Source organism: Blastomyces dermatitidis (genome assembly GCF_000003525.1).
Source record: "Blastomyces dermatitidis ER-3 genomic scaffold supercont1.15, whole genome shotgun sequence".
NCBI lineage: Eukaryota > Fungi > Ascomycota > Eurotiomycetes > Onygenales > Ajellomycetaceae > Blastomyces > Blastomyces dermatitidis.
In genome coordinates, this window is record NW_025544788.1 from 337778 (window position 1) to 355082 (window position 17305).

General features: G+C 40.8%; 4 protein-coding genes across 6 annotated transcripts; 2 read left to right on the forward strand and 2 right to left on the reverse strand.

Moving 5' to 3' along the window:
* The first annotated feature begins 35 nt into the window (after positions 1–35).
* BDCG_09341 lies at positions 36–4487 on the forward strand. 2 transcript variants are annotated; one of them, XM_045425125.1, is made up of 2 exons: positions 36–2955; positions 3089–4487. In XM_045425125.1, the coding sequence occupies exon 1, from the start codon at positions 282–284 to the stop codon at positions 2280–2282; it is 2001 nt and encodes a 666-aa protein (XP_045273687.1). In that variant the 5' UTR covers positions 36–281; the 3' UTR covers positions 2283–2955; positions 3089–4487. The 2 variants fall into 2 exon arrangements, with proteins under 2 accessions (XP_045273687.1, XP_045282910.1); XM_045425126.1 differs by having other exon boundaries at positions 3086–4430.
* Positions 2062–4469, reverse strand: BDCG_09342 (uncharacterized protein). Its single transcript, XM_045425127.1, has 5 exons — positions 3823–4469; positions 3438–3568; positions 3234–3320; positions 2713–3045; positions 2062–2601 (listed from the first exon to the last, which is right to left on the reverse strand). The coding sequence occupies exons 1-5, from the start codon at positions 3993–3995 to the stop codon at positions 2432–2434; spliced, it is 894 nt and encodes a 297-aa protein (XP_045273688.1). The 5' UTR covers positions 3996–4469; the 3' UTR covers positions 2062–2431.
* On the forward strand, positions 4488–8295 carry BDCG_09343 (ran exchange factor Prp20/Pim1). Its single transcript, XM_045425128.1, has 2 exons — positions 4488–5560; positions 5657–8295. Exons 1-2 carry the CDS (start codon positions 4766–4768, stop codon positions 6491–6493), a joined length of 1632 nt encoding a protein of 543 aa, XP_045273689.1. The 5' UTR covers positions 4488–4765; the 3' UTR covers positions 6494–8295.
* On the reverse strand, positions 6541–8506 carry BDCG_09344. 2 transcript variants are annotated; one of them, XM_045425129.1, is made up of 3 exons: positions 7984–8506; positions 7844–7922; positions 6541–7745 (listed from the first exon to the last, which is right to left on the reverse strand). In XM_045425129.1, exons 1-3 carry the CDS (start codon positions 8235–8237, stop codon positions 7041–7043), a joined length of 1038 nt encoding a protein of 345 aa, XP_045273690.1. In that variant the 5' UTR covers positions 8238–8506; the 3' UTR covers positions 6541–7040. The 2 variants fall into 2 exon arrangements, with proteins under 2 accessions (XP_045273690.1, XP_045282911.1); XM_045425130.1 differs by having other exon boundaries at positions 6698–7745; positions 7989–8506.
* Positions 8507–17305: the final 8799 nt, after the last annotated feature.

A 17305-nucleotide genomic window follows, 5' to 3' on the forward strand; every position in this document is an offset into this window, starting at 1 on the left:
GACAAATAAATATCTGTCTATAATTGACCTCTAACTATTCATTTTTTTTTTTTGGCTTTTTCAGGTTGTGATACTTCTCTTCGTCGTTCTTTCACCCCTGCATCACCGCTTCTAAGCTCCCACCATTTCAAAACCGCTGGAACTATTTAAGCCTCCAAGCTTTCGTTCAGGCCAATAAACTACCACCACGACTTTTTCTCCCAGAAGGACTAGAAACCCTCAGTGCCATTATATCTACTCCGTACTCGTGCTTGAACCTTTTAGTAACCAACGGGGCAGCCATGGACGAAGGGGGCGCTAGTACAGCACCTGGCTCCCCTCAGTCGCGGTCCTCGAGCCTTCCAGAGCAGCAGAATGACACCTCGATTCAGTCGAACGCCGAGACGGAAAACTCAGCCGAAACAGCTGAGATGGATGGAGATGTGGACATGGACGATGCCGAGGACGACGATTCCAGACTCCAGAGCGATATAAAAGCGCAGGTTGAGGCTGAACCAGACCCCCAGCCTTCGCAATCAGTTGAGCCTTCGTCACTTCCGCAGCCGACAAGTAATACCGACTCAGCAACGTCCCCCGAACATCCCTCTGAGCAAGTTATACCTCCCGCGCCTGCGGGCCCAGCTTATTACAGCCTCTTCAGCAACCCGCCCAACCTCGGGTGGATCAGGCAGGTTCTCTTTGAGCTTAAGGATGCCGTGGAAATGAGCGTGGAGGAGTTCCACACGTACTGGCCGTTTATAGATAACGTTTGGGTGAAGCAGAGGTCAAACTCAACCAAGGACGGTCTTACGACTACCGATTACTACATGTGCCGACTACGGAGGGCGACTTGCAGACCGAACCCGTCAAGACCGCTGCCTGAGGGAAAGAGGGCGAGGAAGAAGATGGTCAGGCAAGGGAATCAGTGCAACGTACAAATTAAGGTGGTGAAGTTTGACGGCGCTTATTCTGCTGTTACGATAACAAGGACGCCGGGTAGCAGTCGGACGCATTCGCATGATCTGGATCACATTGATAAGGTGAAGAGGAATTCGGGCCTGATAGAGTTTTGCAGGAAGGAAGCTGAGAAGGGCTACTTGCCGTCGTCTATATTTGCAAAGTTACGCGAGGAGCCGGATAAACTGATGGCTGCCGGTGGGAAATTCTTCAGCGTCACCGATGCCCGCAACGTCTCTGCTAAGTGGCGCGCTTTACATCCCGATGTCAAATTGAGGGAACATGAAGGTTATCATTATCAGCAGGGCTATGGTATCATGCGCATTCAAGGCCCCGTACTGGAGCATCGTAATGGAATGATGCAACACGAGCCGCAAAACTCTCGTTACGAAATTCCTCCCGATGCGCTAAGGTTTCCTAGTTATTCTTTGGAATTTCTCCAGCCATATCTCCCCAGTTACGAGGAGGGTCGACAGTTCCCCTTCGTCACCCTAACGTATGCATCTTCCATGGATGCTAAGGTGTCTCTTTTCCCCGGCATACAAACAGCCTTGTCTGGGCCTGAAACGAAGGTCATGACTCACTATCTGCGCTCGCGACATGATGCTATCTTAATTGGGGTTGGAACTGCCATAGCAGACAACCCTGGCCTAAATTGCCGGCTGGCGGGCGCAGGCGGCTTTGGGGGATTAGGCAAAATGTGGCAACCTAGACCAATTATCGTGGACCCAACTGGAAGATGGCCAGCGGACCCGGAATGCAGGCTTTTAAAAACTGCCAAGGCGGGGAAGGGCAAGGCGCCGTGGGTCATCGTCTCTCCTGGAGCAAACATCCAGCCGGCAAAAGTCCTGACACTCAAGAATCACGGAGGCGACTACCTACGCATTGTGGAATATAATCAAAGCTGGCGACTTAGATGGGAAGCTATTCTAAGGGCCCTGGGAACCGAGGGAGTCACCAGTGTCATGATTGAAGGTGGCGCAACTGTGATTAGTGAACTACTGAATCCTGAATACGTTGACTTTGTCGATTCGCTTATAATTACGCTTGCTCCTACGTTTTTAGGCCGGGGTGGTGTTGGGGTCAGTCCAGACGCGAAAAAAGATAATACGGGCAAACCGATCAGTGCTCTTAATCCGTATGATATTAAATGGCAACCACTAGGTCAGGATGTTGTTATGTGCGGCAAGATACGCGCTCCTCCCCCGCGTATTGTTTCCGGCATCGAAGCTGTTGCTCAGGGAAATGCCCAAGAGCATGCGCAAAATAACTCGCAGGAAGGTAGTCAAGCAAGAAATAAAGAAAGCGCACAGGGAACTGCTGGGAATTCTCAAGAAAATTCGTGATTCACTTCCGGATGTTAATAGGATTTTTTAAAATATTGCCAGGATGTTTGGTGGGCTATATATATACATATATGCATGAAATGTCTCCGTCAGACATGACTGGTTTATTTCAACACACAGTATACTACTGGGTATGGGTTGATTTCCACTTACCTTGCAACTCCACCTGGAACGTTGTACATTTCACTCGCGACGAGAAACGACCATCTATTCTGCCTCTCGCACTCCTCAGCCAGCTTATCAAGGTCGAATAACTCTCCGATAGGACATCCCCAGCCTGCGAGGAGCACCCCATGCATGCTCCAGTCTTTCGGTGGAGCTGATGGGATCGAAAGATTTCATTGGATTAGTGCCAATTGGCTGCAACATGAACACATTTCCACAATAGAGATCTGCGATCTGAGAGGAGAAAGGGGTGGAGGGGGCTCACGATATGCTTCAAAAGCTAGATGATCGCCTGCTCCTGCGGAGAAGTTCTCCCATATCCATTCAAGCACCTCCTCGCTGCGTTCTACCCCTATTAAATTGGACGGGTTTTGTTTGGCCAGCTTTTCCAGTTCATCCATTGATAGCTGGTTAAATGCCTTCATATATCCTAGCGTCATAAACCGATAAAGCATAGGAGGGAAATGGAGAGAAGAGGAAAGCATTGTCCTACCAACTCGGATGATAAGTATGTCTCCAAAATTTATCTCTGTCCCCTGCGACTCTGCCACACCCTGGAGATATTTCAGCGGAATTGAAATTCTCTTAAATATCTCGGCTGGGATATTGTTTGCTAATGCTCACTTGTGGAAATCCAGCAGGACTCCACGGCCTACGATTCCTCTCTCTGCCTAGGCTGTCACGGCCCAAGGAAGAAAAAAATAGAAATAAGACCGTCAGATTATGCGTAACTCGCAAAGATTTTTCTCGTCGCATCATATGTATGCTGAATTCCGTTGACGGTACTGTCCTTCGATCCGTGAATGTCTTCCATTGTAACGCCGTTATAGAACCTCTTTTCTTTCTGGTAGCCGAAGTGACGGAGTCCATCCCCTACACGAGAAGAAGAATTAGACGGGCCTCGATTAGCTATATTCCTCTTTATCCGAGCTGCAGCCACACACTGGACAGCTCTGGGAAGAAAGGGGGAAAACTTTCACCGGCTACTACTTTGCGTGTTAAACGTCCAGAAATCATCATTCACTGTCCGAGGCGATTTGTCGATGATCTGCTTGTGGAACACCTGCCGGCTGAAGAAGTGAACTTTGCTTTGGGCGTCCAGCGGCCAGTTTAGCGACACTCTTTGAAATTATAATTAGCTCTCTGTCTTTCAACGTGGGCGAAGAATCGGGGGGGGGGGGGGGGGTAGCCTTGTGTGGGTGGACCAATACGATGAAAGAATGTATTTATTCTTTGTACGTATTGATTTTATCCTTCAGGTATGCGGACCAAATCACGGACAAGCAAGCAAAGCAGATAGCGAACTCGACAGCAGCAAAGATATACATGTATACTACTCCGTACACTACCAGGAAATCATAATAAGCTTCCTCACCTCACACCCGTCTTTATCTCCTTCACAGCCTCCACCACAATGGTGTCGGTCTGGCGATTGAGGAATCCCAGCTGGTCATCCTTCCCATACAAGCCCCATGCGGAAAATGGAGGATCTCCTTTGTTCAAAGGCACGTCGGTGAATTTGGGGAGGTTGGCTGGGCGTCCTGTCATTGTGTATATATATATTTCTGAATGGAATGAACTTCACTATGTATTGGGCGGTGTTGTATACATGTACTTCGTACAGTGGTGACTCCTGTGACTTTGTATATTTTTCACGTATATTCATTCACCCCCGCATATGAGAAATGGAGTATGGAGTTTCATGCAGGGAATAGCTAGAAATTCCACGAACTGCTCGGGTATCGCGGTTCGTTGCCGAACTCAGGGCTGGCGGCTTATCTTTGGGAATAAACCACCGCGGTATTTCTATGATTACTAGCTAGCATCCATGGACCTGTCTATATTATAATAAGCCCTAATATTCATTCATGGTGCAGGGTAGCTAGATACCGGAGGAGGCGGGGAATGGATGTATGGAGTGAAGTAGTTATATTTATTTGACAGCATATAACCCCCCAATGTGGCAGTGTAATTCACCATCCCATTATCAATATGGTTAATATCTTGCATCTTTAATTGATTCTTTGAATTGCAAGATCTTCACTCTTTTCATTATCTTTCCTGAATCTTTTTTGGTTTGTGTTAGTGTTGGCAAGTAGTGATGACATAATCCTCCTTTGAACCACAAAAAATAAAAATAAATAATGTATCGCCAACCACAAAAGAAACCAAAGATCTAACACATCTTAAAACATCTCCAATCTCCCCAACTCCTACATATTTCCCCTCGAGGGACCTTGATTAACTCACGATAACCTCCCTCACCACTATTCTCTCATTTATTCTCTCACTCATTTCGCATTGATAACCCTCGTGTTATGGCTCCCAGAAAAGCCGCATCCAGCACGACAGCTGCTGCAAAGCCCAGGGAAACAAGAAAAACGGCTCAAGAACCCGGGAAGAAATCATCTACCAAGGCTGTACCTAAAGCTAAACCTGGTCCCAAGCCTGGCTCTAAAAAGACAAAGTCCCTTGAGAAAACCGAAGATGTCAAGGTGAACGGCGTCTCACCTTCTGCTAGTAGCGAAGTTGACGAAGTCGACGCGCCCAAGAAGCGCAAAGCGGCCGCCGATGAGGTCGCGACGCGCGAACCTAAGAAGGCCCGAGTCGTCAAGGCGCCTGTCGTCAAGCCCAAGATCGTCATCAACCAGGCTCCTACACAGCGATTGAACGTGTATGTTTGCGGCGAAGGGAGTTCCGGAGAACTTGGCCTTGGTGCTGGCAAGAATGTTGTTGACGTGAAGCGCCCACGCCTCAACCCGCATCTGCCTGCAGACACGGTTGGTGTCGTCCAGATTGCGACTGGCGGAATGCATTGCGTTGCTCTCACCCATGATAATAAGATCTTGACCTGGGGCGTCAATGACCAGGGCGCGTTGGGTCGCGACACAACTTGGGATGGGGGCTACAAAGACATCAAAGAAGGTGATGGGAGCGACTCAGACTCGGATTCCGATAGTGATAGTGGTCTGAACCCGCGGGAAGCAACTCCTGGAGCCGTTCCGTCTGAATCATTTCCCGAAGATACTGTTTTTGTCCAAGTTGCTGCCAGCGACAGTGCAAGTTTCGCGCTTACTGATGTTGGATCTGTCTATGGCTGGGGTACATTTAGAGTAAGTCGCAAATTTTTCCATCTCATGTGCATTATTTTTGCTGTGTTGATTTTTCTTCTCTGGAAACCAATCGATTAACGAACGTTCTTGCATCAGAGCAACGACGGCATCTTGGGCTTTGACGGAAAATCCACAGTCCAAAGAACACCCGTCCTCCTACCCACCCTCAAGAAAATCAAATACATTACCTGCGGTTCCAACCACGTGCTCGCTCTCAACGATAAAGGCTCCGTCTTCGCCTGGGGTTCCGGCCAACAGAACCAGCTAGGCCGCCGCATCATCGAGCGCACCAAAATCAACGGCTTACAACCCCGGGAATTCGGCCTTCCCAAAAACATGGTCGGCCTGGGCTGCGGCGCCGACCACTCCTTCGCCATCCACAAGTCCGGCAAGGTCTACGCGTGGGGCCTCAACAGCTTCGGCGAGACGGGCATCCGCGAGGGCGCAGGTGACAGGGAAGCGGCCATTCTCCGCCCAGCCGTTGTCGAGTCCCTGACAGACAAAGACATCATCCAAATTTGCGGTGGCTCGCACCATTCCCTCGCCCTTACCGCCAAGGGTGAATGTCTTGCCTTTGGCCGTCTTGATGGCTTCCAGACCGGCATCAAAATCGACTCTTTGCCTGATTCATCCGTCATTCGCGATGATAGGAACAAACCGCGTATCCTCGCCAACCCCACCCATATTCCCGATATTGACGCCTGTCATATCGGTAGTGGAAGCGAGCATTCCATCGCTATCGGTAAGGATGGACGCGCGTGGTCGTGGGGCTTCTCTGCCAACTATCAAACTGGGCAGGGGACTGATGAGGATATCGAAGTCGCGTCCGTTGTGGAGAACACTGCTGTGCGCGGGAAACGCTTGAATTGGGCAGATGCTGGTGGGCAATTTTCCATTTTCACCGAGATTGCTCTCGACACGGCAAATTCTTGAATTAATTTGGCAGATGGCTTGTAGAGTTTCCTTTTCCGATTTCACCGATTTATTTAGTATCTCCCGTCTTGGTTTTATTTTGTTTTGAAAATTGTTTCTGGCATTTTTTCCCCAATTTTTTCTGGTTTTGTTCTATTTCATGTTTTTTTTTGCTATTTGCATGGGATAAGCATGGATTTGATTAAGCTTGTTGTTTCCATTGGCTTTTTGTTGCATGCATTTTATCTTCCCACTCGATGCATTCTTCACCTATTTTTGTTGAAGTTCATAGAAATATTTCGGAAGTCTCCTTTAACATTTAGTTTACCCAAAGCTTTCTTTTTCCCGTTCAAGTCCAGCGATCCATTATGTTTTTCTACTACTATTCTCTTCATTCAAACACTGTTTTAACATTGTTTTTATCAGAATTTCAAGAATTGTCTTCTTTCACTTTCGAACAAAAGGGTTGGAATGCAAATGGGCAACACCAAAAAAACAAAAAACTCATCAAATTCCCATTATCACTTATCATCAAATTGTTCAGTTCTTTAAACTAAAATTACGGGTGTCAAATATCATAATCATCCATTGCATCCAAATCGTCAAAAGCGCTTACTGGGGGTAGTCCTGAACCCGAACCCTTCGCCATGGCGGTAGTCGTTGTACTGGGTTTTGATTCCAGTCCTGATGGCATCCCAGCACCCTCATGCTCAGCCAAGAGAGCCTCCAACTCATCGTCTTCGGGTGAGTTTTCGACATGCCCCGCTAGCTTATTAATATCCACATGAGCATTATCGTTGTGATCGCCCCGGACGAAAAGGTCGTCATCGCTATCTGCGTTGTAGTGTTCCGCCGCCTTTCCCTTTCCGCCTTCCCCACCGCCGAAAATGGACGGTATATGATTTTCTGTGGAACTATCAACGGTACTATTGTTTCTCTGGACTGGTGATGTTCTCGGGTCGCGCCGGGCGGTGTTTGTGGTGGTAGCCGGAAATAATTCATTGTCATTTTCGGTTTGCGGATGTCCATCGCTGCTGGCCGCCGCAGCATTCGAAGCTGGCAGCTGGGTTGTGTCGTTATTTGTTTCCTCATCTCTGTCAGCGGCATATAGTCTTGGTTTGCCTTCGTCAATCCACTCCTTTCGCATGATTTGGATCCGTTTCGAGTGGCCTAGCTTTTCGATCATAGCGAGACCGTCTGCGAATTTCGCGCGGGGGTAGAGGTCATCCAGCCAGAGCTGGTAAAAGTTGAGCAGGCGCATGGCGTCAGAGTACTAGGGAAAATAATATACGCATTAGATATCAGTATCAGCAGAGCGCATACCAAGCAATTTCAAAGGGTGAATTGAATGGCTGTATTATTATTTATTACCTCATGGCCTTTCCCCCTGAACTTGAGCTTGGTTTTTGCATTCTTGCGTAGCTTTGGTATTCCGGCTGGCGATAGTAGTCTGAAGATCATGTTTAGCAAAGCGACCCAGAAGCTCCCGCATGCATGCTTTTTTTTTTTACCGTGCCTCGTCCAGTTTCGCAACCGGTCGTCTCTTGGGCGCAACTTTGATCTCCTCATCTAGACCTAGGCTAGCACCGTTGGAGTCTGCTGGTTCGTCATTCCTTCTTGATGCTGGGTTTGACGAGTCGTTATGTTGGTTCAAGTCGGTCTGTTCCAGGATTTCATCCAGCCCGACATCGTAATCGAAAAGGTCGTCGACTGTACCTGGTGTATGGTGTCCGCTAGTGTCGGCACTCCGTCCTCGAGCTTCCATGGCTGCTTTATTGCTTTATATTTATTTTCATGAAAAACAGGGCAATGGTAAAAATTCGTTACATATATGTTTCGACTTCGCGATGGTAGTTAAAAAAGATTCACACTGGCGGTTCGTCAATTGGTCGCCAGAAACGCGGTGTCTTTGGATGACGCGACTTGGACGCGACTTGGCACACATAAAAACACGTGATTAAAATTGCGTATCATGTGATTTGAGCGTTCCACGTGATATCGCTCACCACGCCTGCAATTGTTCCGGTGCGGAACTTATCTCAGTAAACTCAGCCACTCCACTCCGAGCTAACTCAATCCGAACTACTGCTACTTTCTGCCAAGTCCTGCTAACATCTGAGCCAATCAACTGTCACAGGGCTTACACTAAACCTAAATGGGACATCCCCAGCAAACTCTTCGCGGAGCGTCTGAGAAAAAATGATTCCTGTTTATTAGTAACACAGGAACAATTTGCTTCAATCATAATATTTGAGATAGAATCACTGTGTAACATCACTTATAGATCATTTCTCTATCATCTTGAGAAATTAATTTTTCAATTTCCTGTTAATTGATGTAATTTTTATCTGAAAATACATATATTCTGAGTATGAAGTGTTGTGTTGAAAACTGCTACTATGATTTTGAACACAGGAACAATTTGCTAATTTTTCAATCATGATCATGTCTAGTTATTCAACACCTTGATCTTGCTATCAAAACATCTATTCAGTCATCAGAGACTATAGTCAAAGCACTGAGTGTATTTTTCAGTGACTTCTGACAACTTCTGACAACTTCTGATCTCTTGACAATCTCACATGATACATTAACTTGTGATAACTTCTGATAACTTCTGAAATCTTTCAACAACTTCTGAATCAATCATATAACACTTCTTTTTGACAGCTGAGTCACTTTTTAACAGCTGAGTCAGACAACATCTCATCAACTGCATCAAATATGATCAAGAGAAATTGAAGAAAATGTGCAAGTCAGCTACAACAGCAGCTTCAAAAGTCATCATTAAAGTAAATACTTTCAATGAATATTGAAGATATGTTATAACTTATTATAAGCTATATCAGATCAGATAGTATTGATAAGCAACAGAATGTTATTCAGTATTGTCTTTAATAAATACTTCAAGGCTTACATTCAGATTCTGAGTGTACTCTTCAGTCACACATAGAACAAGTCTGTATACTTCAGCACATGATATATGAATATAGTAATACTTTATTCATTATCAGAACTGACTATGAAAAGAGTCTTATTCTTCAATTCTATACAATTCTGACAGAAAAGATAACCATTCAACTGATTTCTCTAAACAAGCTTAGTGATCAGTAAACAAGAGATATAGCACAGTTTCTCAGTGCCAATTCTTGTCTGATCAGTGCTGATAATCTTCAGAGACAAGAAGACTTACTCAAACACATTCAACAGAGTAAGTATACACATATACTGCTCAGTTCAGAGTAAGCTCTTTATAAGCAATTTCAGCATGTTCTTCAAGACTCTACTTTATAAGAAAAGATTGAGCTTGTAGCTATCAATGAGTGTCATCTTGTCACACAGTGAAGTTAATTCTATAGTCAGTTTATCAGGCTGAGACATCTGAGATTGCTTCTTTATAAGAATATTATCTGATTTGACTGTTCTGCAACTCTCAGCAGTAAAGCTGAGAATATCATTCTTCAAGAGACTGAATTTCATTCTATTGATGTAAATTCACAGCAGACTCAGATTATTCAAACTTTCATTAATCATTCTGATATCTTTATCAGCATACATTCAATTTCATGTGATAAACTTATATTCTATGATATGTTATATTTTTTATTGAACAAGGCTATTGATACAGATGGAAAGATCATATCTTAACATATTTTAAAGATTATTGTCTTTATTAACAGTCATGTCAAGGTTCAACAAGCAGTGCAATATTTTCAATCAATACTTCTTCAGATCTGTCAGAATAACAGGCAGAATGTCAACAATACTGACACCTCTTTCATTAATGACATTATTCAGTATTTCACATCTCAAGTGTCTGAAGTGAATCAGAATATTCACTTTGAGAAGTTCATGAAATCAACATTAAAAATACAAATCATGATGACAACAACCTCACTGAGTATGAGTATAAATATTTCAGATATCAAGTGTACTGTTGTATGAGGATTTTCTATTAAGAGAGATGATATCACAGATATTTGACAATGATGTGAGTGAGAGAGTCACAGACCAGGTTAAAAAAGCTATGTCTTGATTCTTCTTTTCTACTGAGCATTTGACTCTGAAGATTATGATAAGAAAGCTGTTCAATCTTCTCAACTATCAGCAAAACAAAGATCTCAGCAAAGAACTCAATATCAGATCAGCCAGCTATCACAGTTCATGAACTTGAAGAACATATCTGATGCTGAAAGTATTGCATTAAATATGATAAGTCAGAGTCAAAGTCAATGTAGAACAATCACTGTGAAGACATAGACAGAGAATGAAATGCAAAGATGAGCCAATCTCTTCATCAACTGAAAGAGAATCATCAATAACTTATGTCACTGAAAAGCCCTTCTGATCTATCTTGAGAAGAATTGACTCTCATTTGACATGAATAGAATGAACACTCCTGTGAAGAAATGCTGCAGCAGATGCAATCCAAGTCACATATCTGTATTCAAACAGTCACTCACTACAAACACCATCAAGACATCTCAAGGCAATAGTCACAGTGTCATTCTGCTGTCAGAACTTAAGAACTGATGTATCAAACATGCAGAGAAACAGTATTATCATGATTGAGACTTTTCAGTGCCAGCTTCACAATTTATATCTACTCAATATCAGTGACAGATAGCTGCTCTTTTTCATCAGAAGACATCTATCTTTGAATTCAATTGAAATGAATTATGTGATGCTGCCAATCTTCTTCAGACTTGAAGCTATTGAGATGAATTTGAAGATCAGCTTCACAGCTTTCTGTCAAGTCAAATTGCAGCTGTAAATAAAGTGTATGAAGCTATTCTCATAGAAAGACATCAACATCAGACAATCAGAAACAGGGAGAGAACAGCAGAGATAGCAGTATCTACTGAAATGTCAAGTAGTGATTCAATCAGCAAAATGACAGCAGCTCAGCAGCTCACAGCTGCATGGCATGTGAAAGACAATAATCTGGCCTGAATGACTGCTCAACATGCAGCAAAAAGAGCACAGCAACTTAATGAGATCTTCACTGAGATCTCTACAGCTCTTTCAGCTGCTGTTGCTGCTGCTGAAGCCTCTGCTGCTCTAGTCATATCTATTGCCAGTGCTTTCACTACTTCACAGTTCACTTCTTCTTCAAGTCCCTGAGTTCATTCTTCTTCAAGTTCACAAGTTCACATATCTATAACTGCTCAAGTTCACACTCCATTCAAGCAGCAAAGTAATAATAATAGTATTGATATTCAAACCCCTTACAAACAAACATCATTTGATGAACAGAATGCAAACACAGATATTGTATTCACAAAGATATCTCATTTTAATCATGTTCAAACTCCTTCTCACAGAGAAAGAGACAACTTCTCTATAGAAAATGACACTATCAAGTAGTTAGACATCTTCTATAATAAATCTTCTGTAAACTCCTTGCAATTTCTAATAACTTCTACTAACTTCTGAATCAATCATGAATTATAGAGTTATAGAAGTGAATAGAAATATACTTATCTAGACATTATTAACTTACTCATGTGTTGTTTACTTATATTGTAAGTATAAATATGAGCTTCTTACTTCATTTTCTTCATCTTTCTTTCAATCAGCAACAACCTACTTACTTATCAATGTGAAAATCCCCCTGCCACATCATCTGCTGCTGCCTCTGCTGCTGCCTCTACTGCTTCACTCACCCGCCTGTTCTTCAATTGAATGAAAGTAAGTTAAATCTTAATCATAGATGATGTATAAATCAATCTCTAACTAAACAGTTTAGTCAAACAACAATATCTATTCACAAGCTCAAGTTCACTGTTCTCAAAGCTCATTATAACACTCACTATGTAACAAAGCCTGAGAAGATCTGTGCATGCTGCCTCTGTGTGGCTGAATTTAAGCCATTATATAAATGTATTATTTCTGATGTTAGAAAGACATGCAATAATTGTCATTTTCATGATTTAATATGCTGTGCTGTATGTTCACTATATTTCTAGAGAAAGCTTAGATGTTAACAGATATCATTATAGATTCTCAGAGAGTCTTATATCATTGTGAAATATTATATTAGAAGATCGCGGGAGATGATGTGTCATAAGTAAGAAGATAATGATAATTATTGCTATATTATGAAGAAGTTGCAGAGCATGCTGATAATAAACAACTGATTGATCAGGTTCTATCATGATTATACACTGAAATCATTTGTTGAAGAAGGTCTCCAGATTGTTATCAGTGCAGATCACAATGTTAACTTGTATAATACAAGCTGTTTTTTTAATAAGAAGTTGTCAATGAGTTTTCCTTTGTGCCCAGCAGATTCTGTTGACCATAAGATTGATAAGAGAATTATTGAGAAGTAGCTTTGTGTTCTGTTGCTATTGCTGTTTTTACTTTTACTTTTGCTTTTATTTTTGTTTTTATTTTTATTTTTTTTTTCTCTTAATATCTTCTTTCTTTTCCTTTTTCTTTTTTTCTTTATTTTAAATGATCAATGAGATACTATTATTTCAATCCTGCTGTGTAATCATCAAAGATTTTCTTTTAAGCTTAATGAGCTGCAAACTGTGTCAATGATCAAATTTGCTGTTATACATCTGATTGAATATCACAAAGTAGTTGAAGAGTCAAAACTCAATCTTACTCATACAACTGACAAAGTTCTCAATGACTATGACTTCAAGATTTCTGAGTCTATGATGATCATGAAAGCTCAGCTTCTTTCTAACCTGAAACTATCTTTTGAAGATAATCAACATGTGAACTCAGATACTGCAGAATAATGAAATTATTTTCTCACTTGAATCTTGATATCTTAAAGATATGAACTTCACTTCAAAAAGCAAATATAGCTTATATAACTGACTCAATAACTGTCAAAGATTTCCTTCTAAGCTTAATGAGCTTCAAATAGCATCTTACTCTAGCAGTTCACATGCTCAATACTGCAGTCTGAAAGCAGTTCAAGTGTAATCACATCAAATGAGGAAAGAAGTATAGCATTCACAGATGATGTGAAATCAATTAAAAAAGCATCATTAAATTTCACAATTGTCATACTCTCTGTCTCTTGTGAACTTTCAGATCAATGAGATTGAGAAAAACAGCATATAGCTTGAAGAGTATGTAAAGCTTTTCATTGCTAGTGAAGAATGAGAATGAGAAAATACTGATCATCACACAGTCATGAGACAATGAGATCTTCAAGAGAATTGATGCTGTAAGACAATGCTGCAAGACAATGAGATCTTTGAGAGAATTAATACTGTAAGATGATGAGATCTTCAAGAGAATTGATGCTGTAAGACAATGAGATCTTCAAGGGAATTGATGCTGTAAGACAATGAGATCTTCAAGGGAATTGATGCTGTAAGACAATACTGCAAGACAATGAGATCTTTGATCTTTTTTTAACTTCACTGATCTTTTGTAAACATCTGTGAATTTCTTTGAAGTTGTGTGAACTTCTGAGCCTATCAAATTAGTTAATGAGTGAGAAGATAAATTCACTATATTGAAGAAGAAATGAATAACACTATACTGATATTTTTGAATCTTTTTTTTCTTTCTTTCTCTTCTTCTCTTCTTCTCTTCTTCTTTTCTTCTTCTTTATGATTCAAAAAAATCAATATGACATCTCTCTCTCTGACAACATTGATGTAAATGCACTCACCCTGCTTTCTCATCAGTGAAAAGAACATACTTACTGCTGCTGCAGCTATTTCACATGAACAACTTCACTCTGGCAGAGTTCATCACTCACTGTATGTGTCTATTCAGCATGAAAAGTATAATGAGAATGAAATGAAATACTAACTCTGACAATTAGTTCTTTCCCCTGTGCCTGTGCTCATGTCTGTGTCCACCCTTGCTTCTCTGTCCTCATTCTCATTCTCACCCTCGCCTGTGAGAATGAGAGTGAGAAAGTGTCTGAGACTTCTCTCTCTTCTTTGAAGAATGAAGACAACAAGCTGAACTTGTTCAGATAGACATGAAAAGCTCTCTCTAAATGAGTGCAATATGACAAGAGAATAAGAAGCTAATATTGTTGTATAGTAGTTCTTGTTCTCATCTTTCTCTCTCTTTCTCAGACTTCTTCTCTTCTCTGTTCTTTGCAGAGAAAGAAGTTTCATCAGAATCAATCAAGTAAGTAATATGAATATGAATGAGATATATGTGATAGAGAAAGAATCAATCACTGACATGTCACATTAGCTTTCCCTCTCTCTTCTCAGAGTCATTATGGCCCCCCTCACTCCCTGCACTGATGAGCCCACCTTCCCCGCCCTCTCAGTCATTCTCTGTGTTGAGCACTCCCTCTCCCCTGCTGCCGCCACCATCATCAACAACATCATATAACATCTCTCTCTCTCTCAACACTTCATTCACCAGCTGTGTCTGTTGAGAGCAGGCACAGCTGACAAGCCAGCCAAGACAGGATTGAAATTGAATGATGAGTAAGAGCTCATCATTCTATCAGCCTCAGAAATCAGAGAAATGATGATCAGTCTCTCACAAGGAGTTCCAGTGCTTCTCTTCACAGAAGCAGAGAATGTGAGATCATATTGACTGAATAATGAAGACAGAGCTGAGTGAGCAACTGCTGGGGAAGAACAGGTGTGCTGTCTGTCAAGAGAATAATGAGAAATGTTGAGTGTACTCTGAGAAGAGGAGAGCTCAGATAGCCAAGCTCAGGAATTCTTGTTCTCACTACTGAATTGTTGCATGCAAGGGCGGATGTAGCATCTTCAAACACAAGCTCAAGAATCCCAGTGCATTCTCACTGATGCGGTCACATCAGTTGCTGTCAAAGAGGTCATCTCCTCCTTCACTGAGAAGCAGTGCTCTGGCAGTTTAGATTCTTGTTTTATTTATACTGCTCTGCTTTATGAAGAAGGTTTCAAGTAGAACTCTAATAAATAAGTAATTCATACAGATGAACATGTTGAAGATTCTATACAGATATTCTTTATAAGTATCAGTTGTAAATATAAATTAGTTGATGTTGAAAAATGATATCTCAAAAATAAAATTTGTCAGATATTAGTCATATTTATTTTAAATCTTGATATTTGATTGACTCACAAGTTGACAGAATAATGCAGAAGTTCTATTATTAATATATTTATCAGTGAAAATGTAACATTGTATATCAAAGAAAGATAAAGTAAGTAAAGCTTCAGTATATTCATTAATTTTAGTTATTCTTCTTCAGAATTGTTTTCAAAGTATCAGATAGATTATTTACAGTAGATAAAGATAGTGTATTTTCAATGAAAATAGAATCTTGCTCTATATTATCATTGAATTCCTCAGAATAAGACTCAACTTCAGTATTAATAATCATATCATTCAAATTCAAGTTCATTGTAATCAACTGCTGCTGAATTCACACTTGATTAAAGTGCTCAATCTTCTTCTTCAGATCTTCCACTTCAATCAAAAGTATATTCAAGAAGTCAAACATACATTTCTTTGACAGTAAAAGTAAATCTCAAGATAAGATATAATCATTCTTCAACAGACTTCTAGCAGTAGAGAATATCTCAAGCTTAGTAACAGCACTTGTATATTTCTCAGTAAGTGAACACTCAAAGATAGACTCTAAAATCTACTATAGCTGATGAACCCATGTATTTGACAGACAGACTTAATCAAATATAAGATAGATATTCTTTGTTGAATTTTTATAGCATTTCATCTTCAGCTTACAGCTATCATTGAGATGTTTCATGTCTAGATTAATTGCTTTGAAGAAGTCAGGTTTTTCAGACCAGTTGACAAGACTCACAGTCATAATTACTCAATGCAGAGAAGAGGTTTTGACAGATTGAAGTATTCAAAAATAATGAAGCATCTCAGTGACATAATTATGTTGATCAGCACTAAGAAAGAAGATAATCAGAGATGAAATGAAGTACTCAAGAAGTTCAATATCATCATGCTTAACAGCATAGTGTATTCAAATAAATAATTCACATTCTCAGAGAAGATAACACATGATACAGAATTCAATATCTTAAGTAAGCTGAGAGATTTGAGAGTTAATTTCATTTCAGACATCAAGAGTAAATACTTTGATGTATATATCTTCAATAAGCTGAAGATACTGTGAAGAACTAAGCTGTTGTATAATAGAATCAATATCTTCTGAGCACTCAAGATTGCTAACTGAATAACCTCAATATTGCATGACAGTATAAAATAGAGCAAGACTTTGAGATGCAAAGCTCTGAGAAATCACTGACTTAAGAAGATGATATTTCAGATTGACAGCAGTCATAGAATTTCAGTTCTAACAAGTGAGATTGAACTGAATACAGTGATGAGCCTTTTCAGAGACTTCAGCTTCAAAATGAGTACAGATAATGATAAAGAGTAGATTCATTTAAATATGAAATCATTCAGAAATAGAATGAAGCCAGTTATACTGTTCAAAGATATCTGTAGATTTTGACTGCTTCATCTTGATCAACTGAATGAGTTTTATGATCAAAGCATCTTCATACACTGAAAAGAGATGAGTTGAAAATACTGTATAATCTCTTGATAAATCAAGAAAATCATTAAATATCTTCTCATGAACTCTCATAGTTTCTGCAATAGTGTTCTCATTTTCAAAAATAGCATTCAACTGCTGAAAACGCGTTCTATGCACAGAAAGTGTATTAATAACAGACATTTGAGATAATAAATCATTTGCAGTACTGAAAACACTTTTAACCTCATTATCATGAATCTTTTGAACAGCATCTGAAATAAGACATGATGTTATTTGCTTTCAAAGTTCATTATCATTGTCTATCACATCAGATGCATCAATGATTTCTTGCAGTGTTAGCAGTCTTATGAAATCATGCA

Excerpts from the sequence above, each read along its gene's own strand:
- BDCG_09341 (XM_045425125.1), top strand. The coding sequence starts at position 282 with ATGGACGAAGGGGGCGCTAGTACAGCACCTGGCTCCCCTCAGTCGCGG.
- BDCG_09342 (XM_045425127.1), bottom strand. The coding sequence starts at position 3,995 with ATGACAGGACGCCCAGCCAACCTCCCCAAATTCACCGACGTGCCTTTG. Across the intron at positions 3,569-3,822 it reads GAGATAAAGACGGGTGTGAG|AGTGTCGCTAAACTGGCCGC; the intron begins GTGAGGAAGCTT and ends ATAATTTCAAAG. Across the intron at positions 3,321-3,437 it reads CTGGACGTTTAACACGCAAA|GGGATGGACTCCGTCACTTC; the intron begins GTAGTAGCCGGT and ends CTTCTCGTGTAG.
- BDCG_09343 (XM_045425128.1), top strand. The coding sequence starts at position 4,766 with ATGGCTCCCAGAAAAGCCGCATCCAGCACGACAGCTGCTGCAAAGCCC. Across the intron at positions 5,561-5,656 it reads ATGGCTGGGGTACATTTAGA|AGCAACGACGGCATCTTGGG; the intron begins GTAAGTCGCAAA and ends TTCTTGCATCAG.
- BDCG_09344 (XM_045425129.1), bottom strand. The coding sequence starts at position 8,237 with ATGGAAGCTCGAGGACGGAGTGCCGACACTAGCGGACACCATACACCA. Across the intron at positions 7,923-7,983 it reads GCGAAACTGGACGAGGCACG|ACTACTATCGCCAGCCGGAA; the intron begins GTAAAAAAAAAA and ends CATGATCTTCAG. Across the intron at positions 7,746-7,843 it reads TCAGGGGGAAAGGCCATGAG|TACTCTGACGCCATGCGCCT; the intron begins GTAATAAATAAT and ends TATTTTCCCTAG.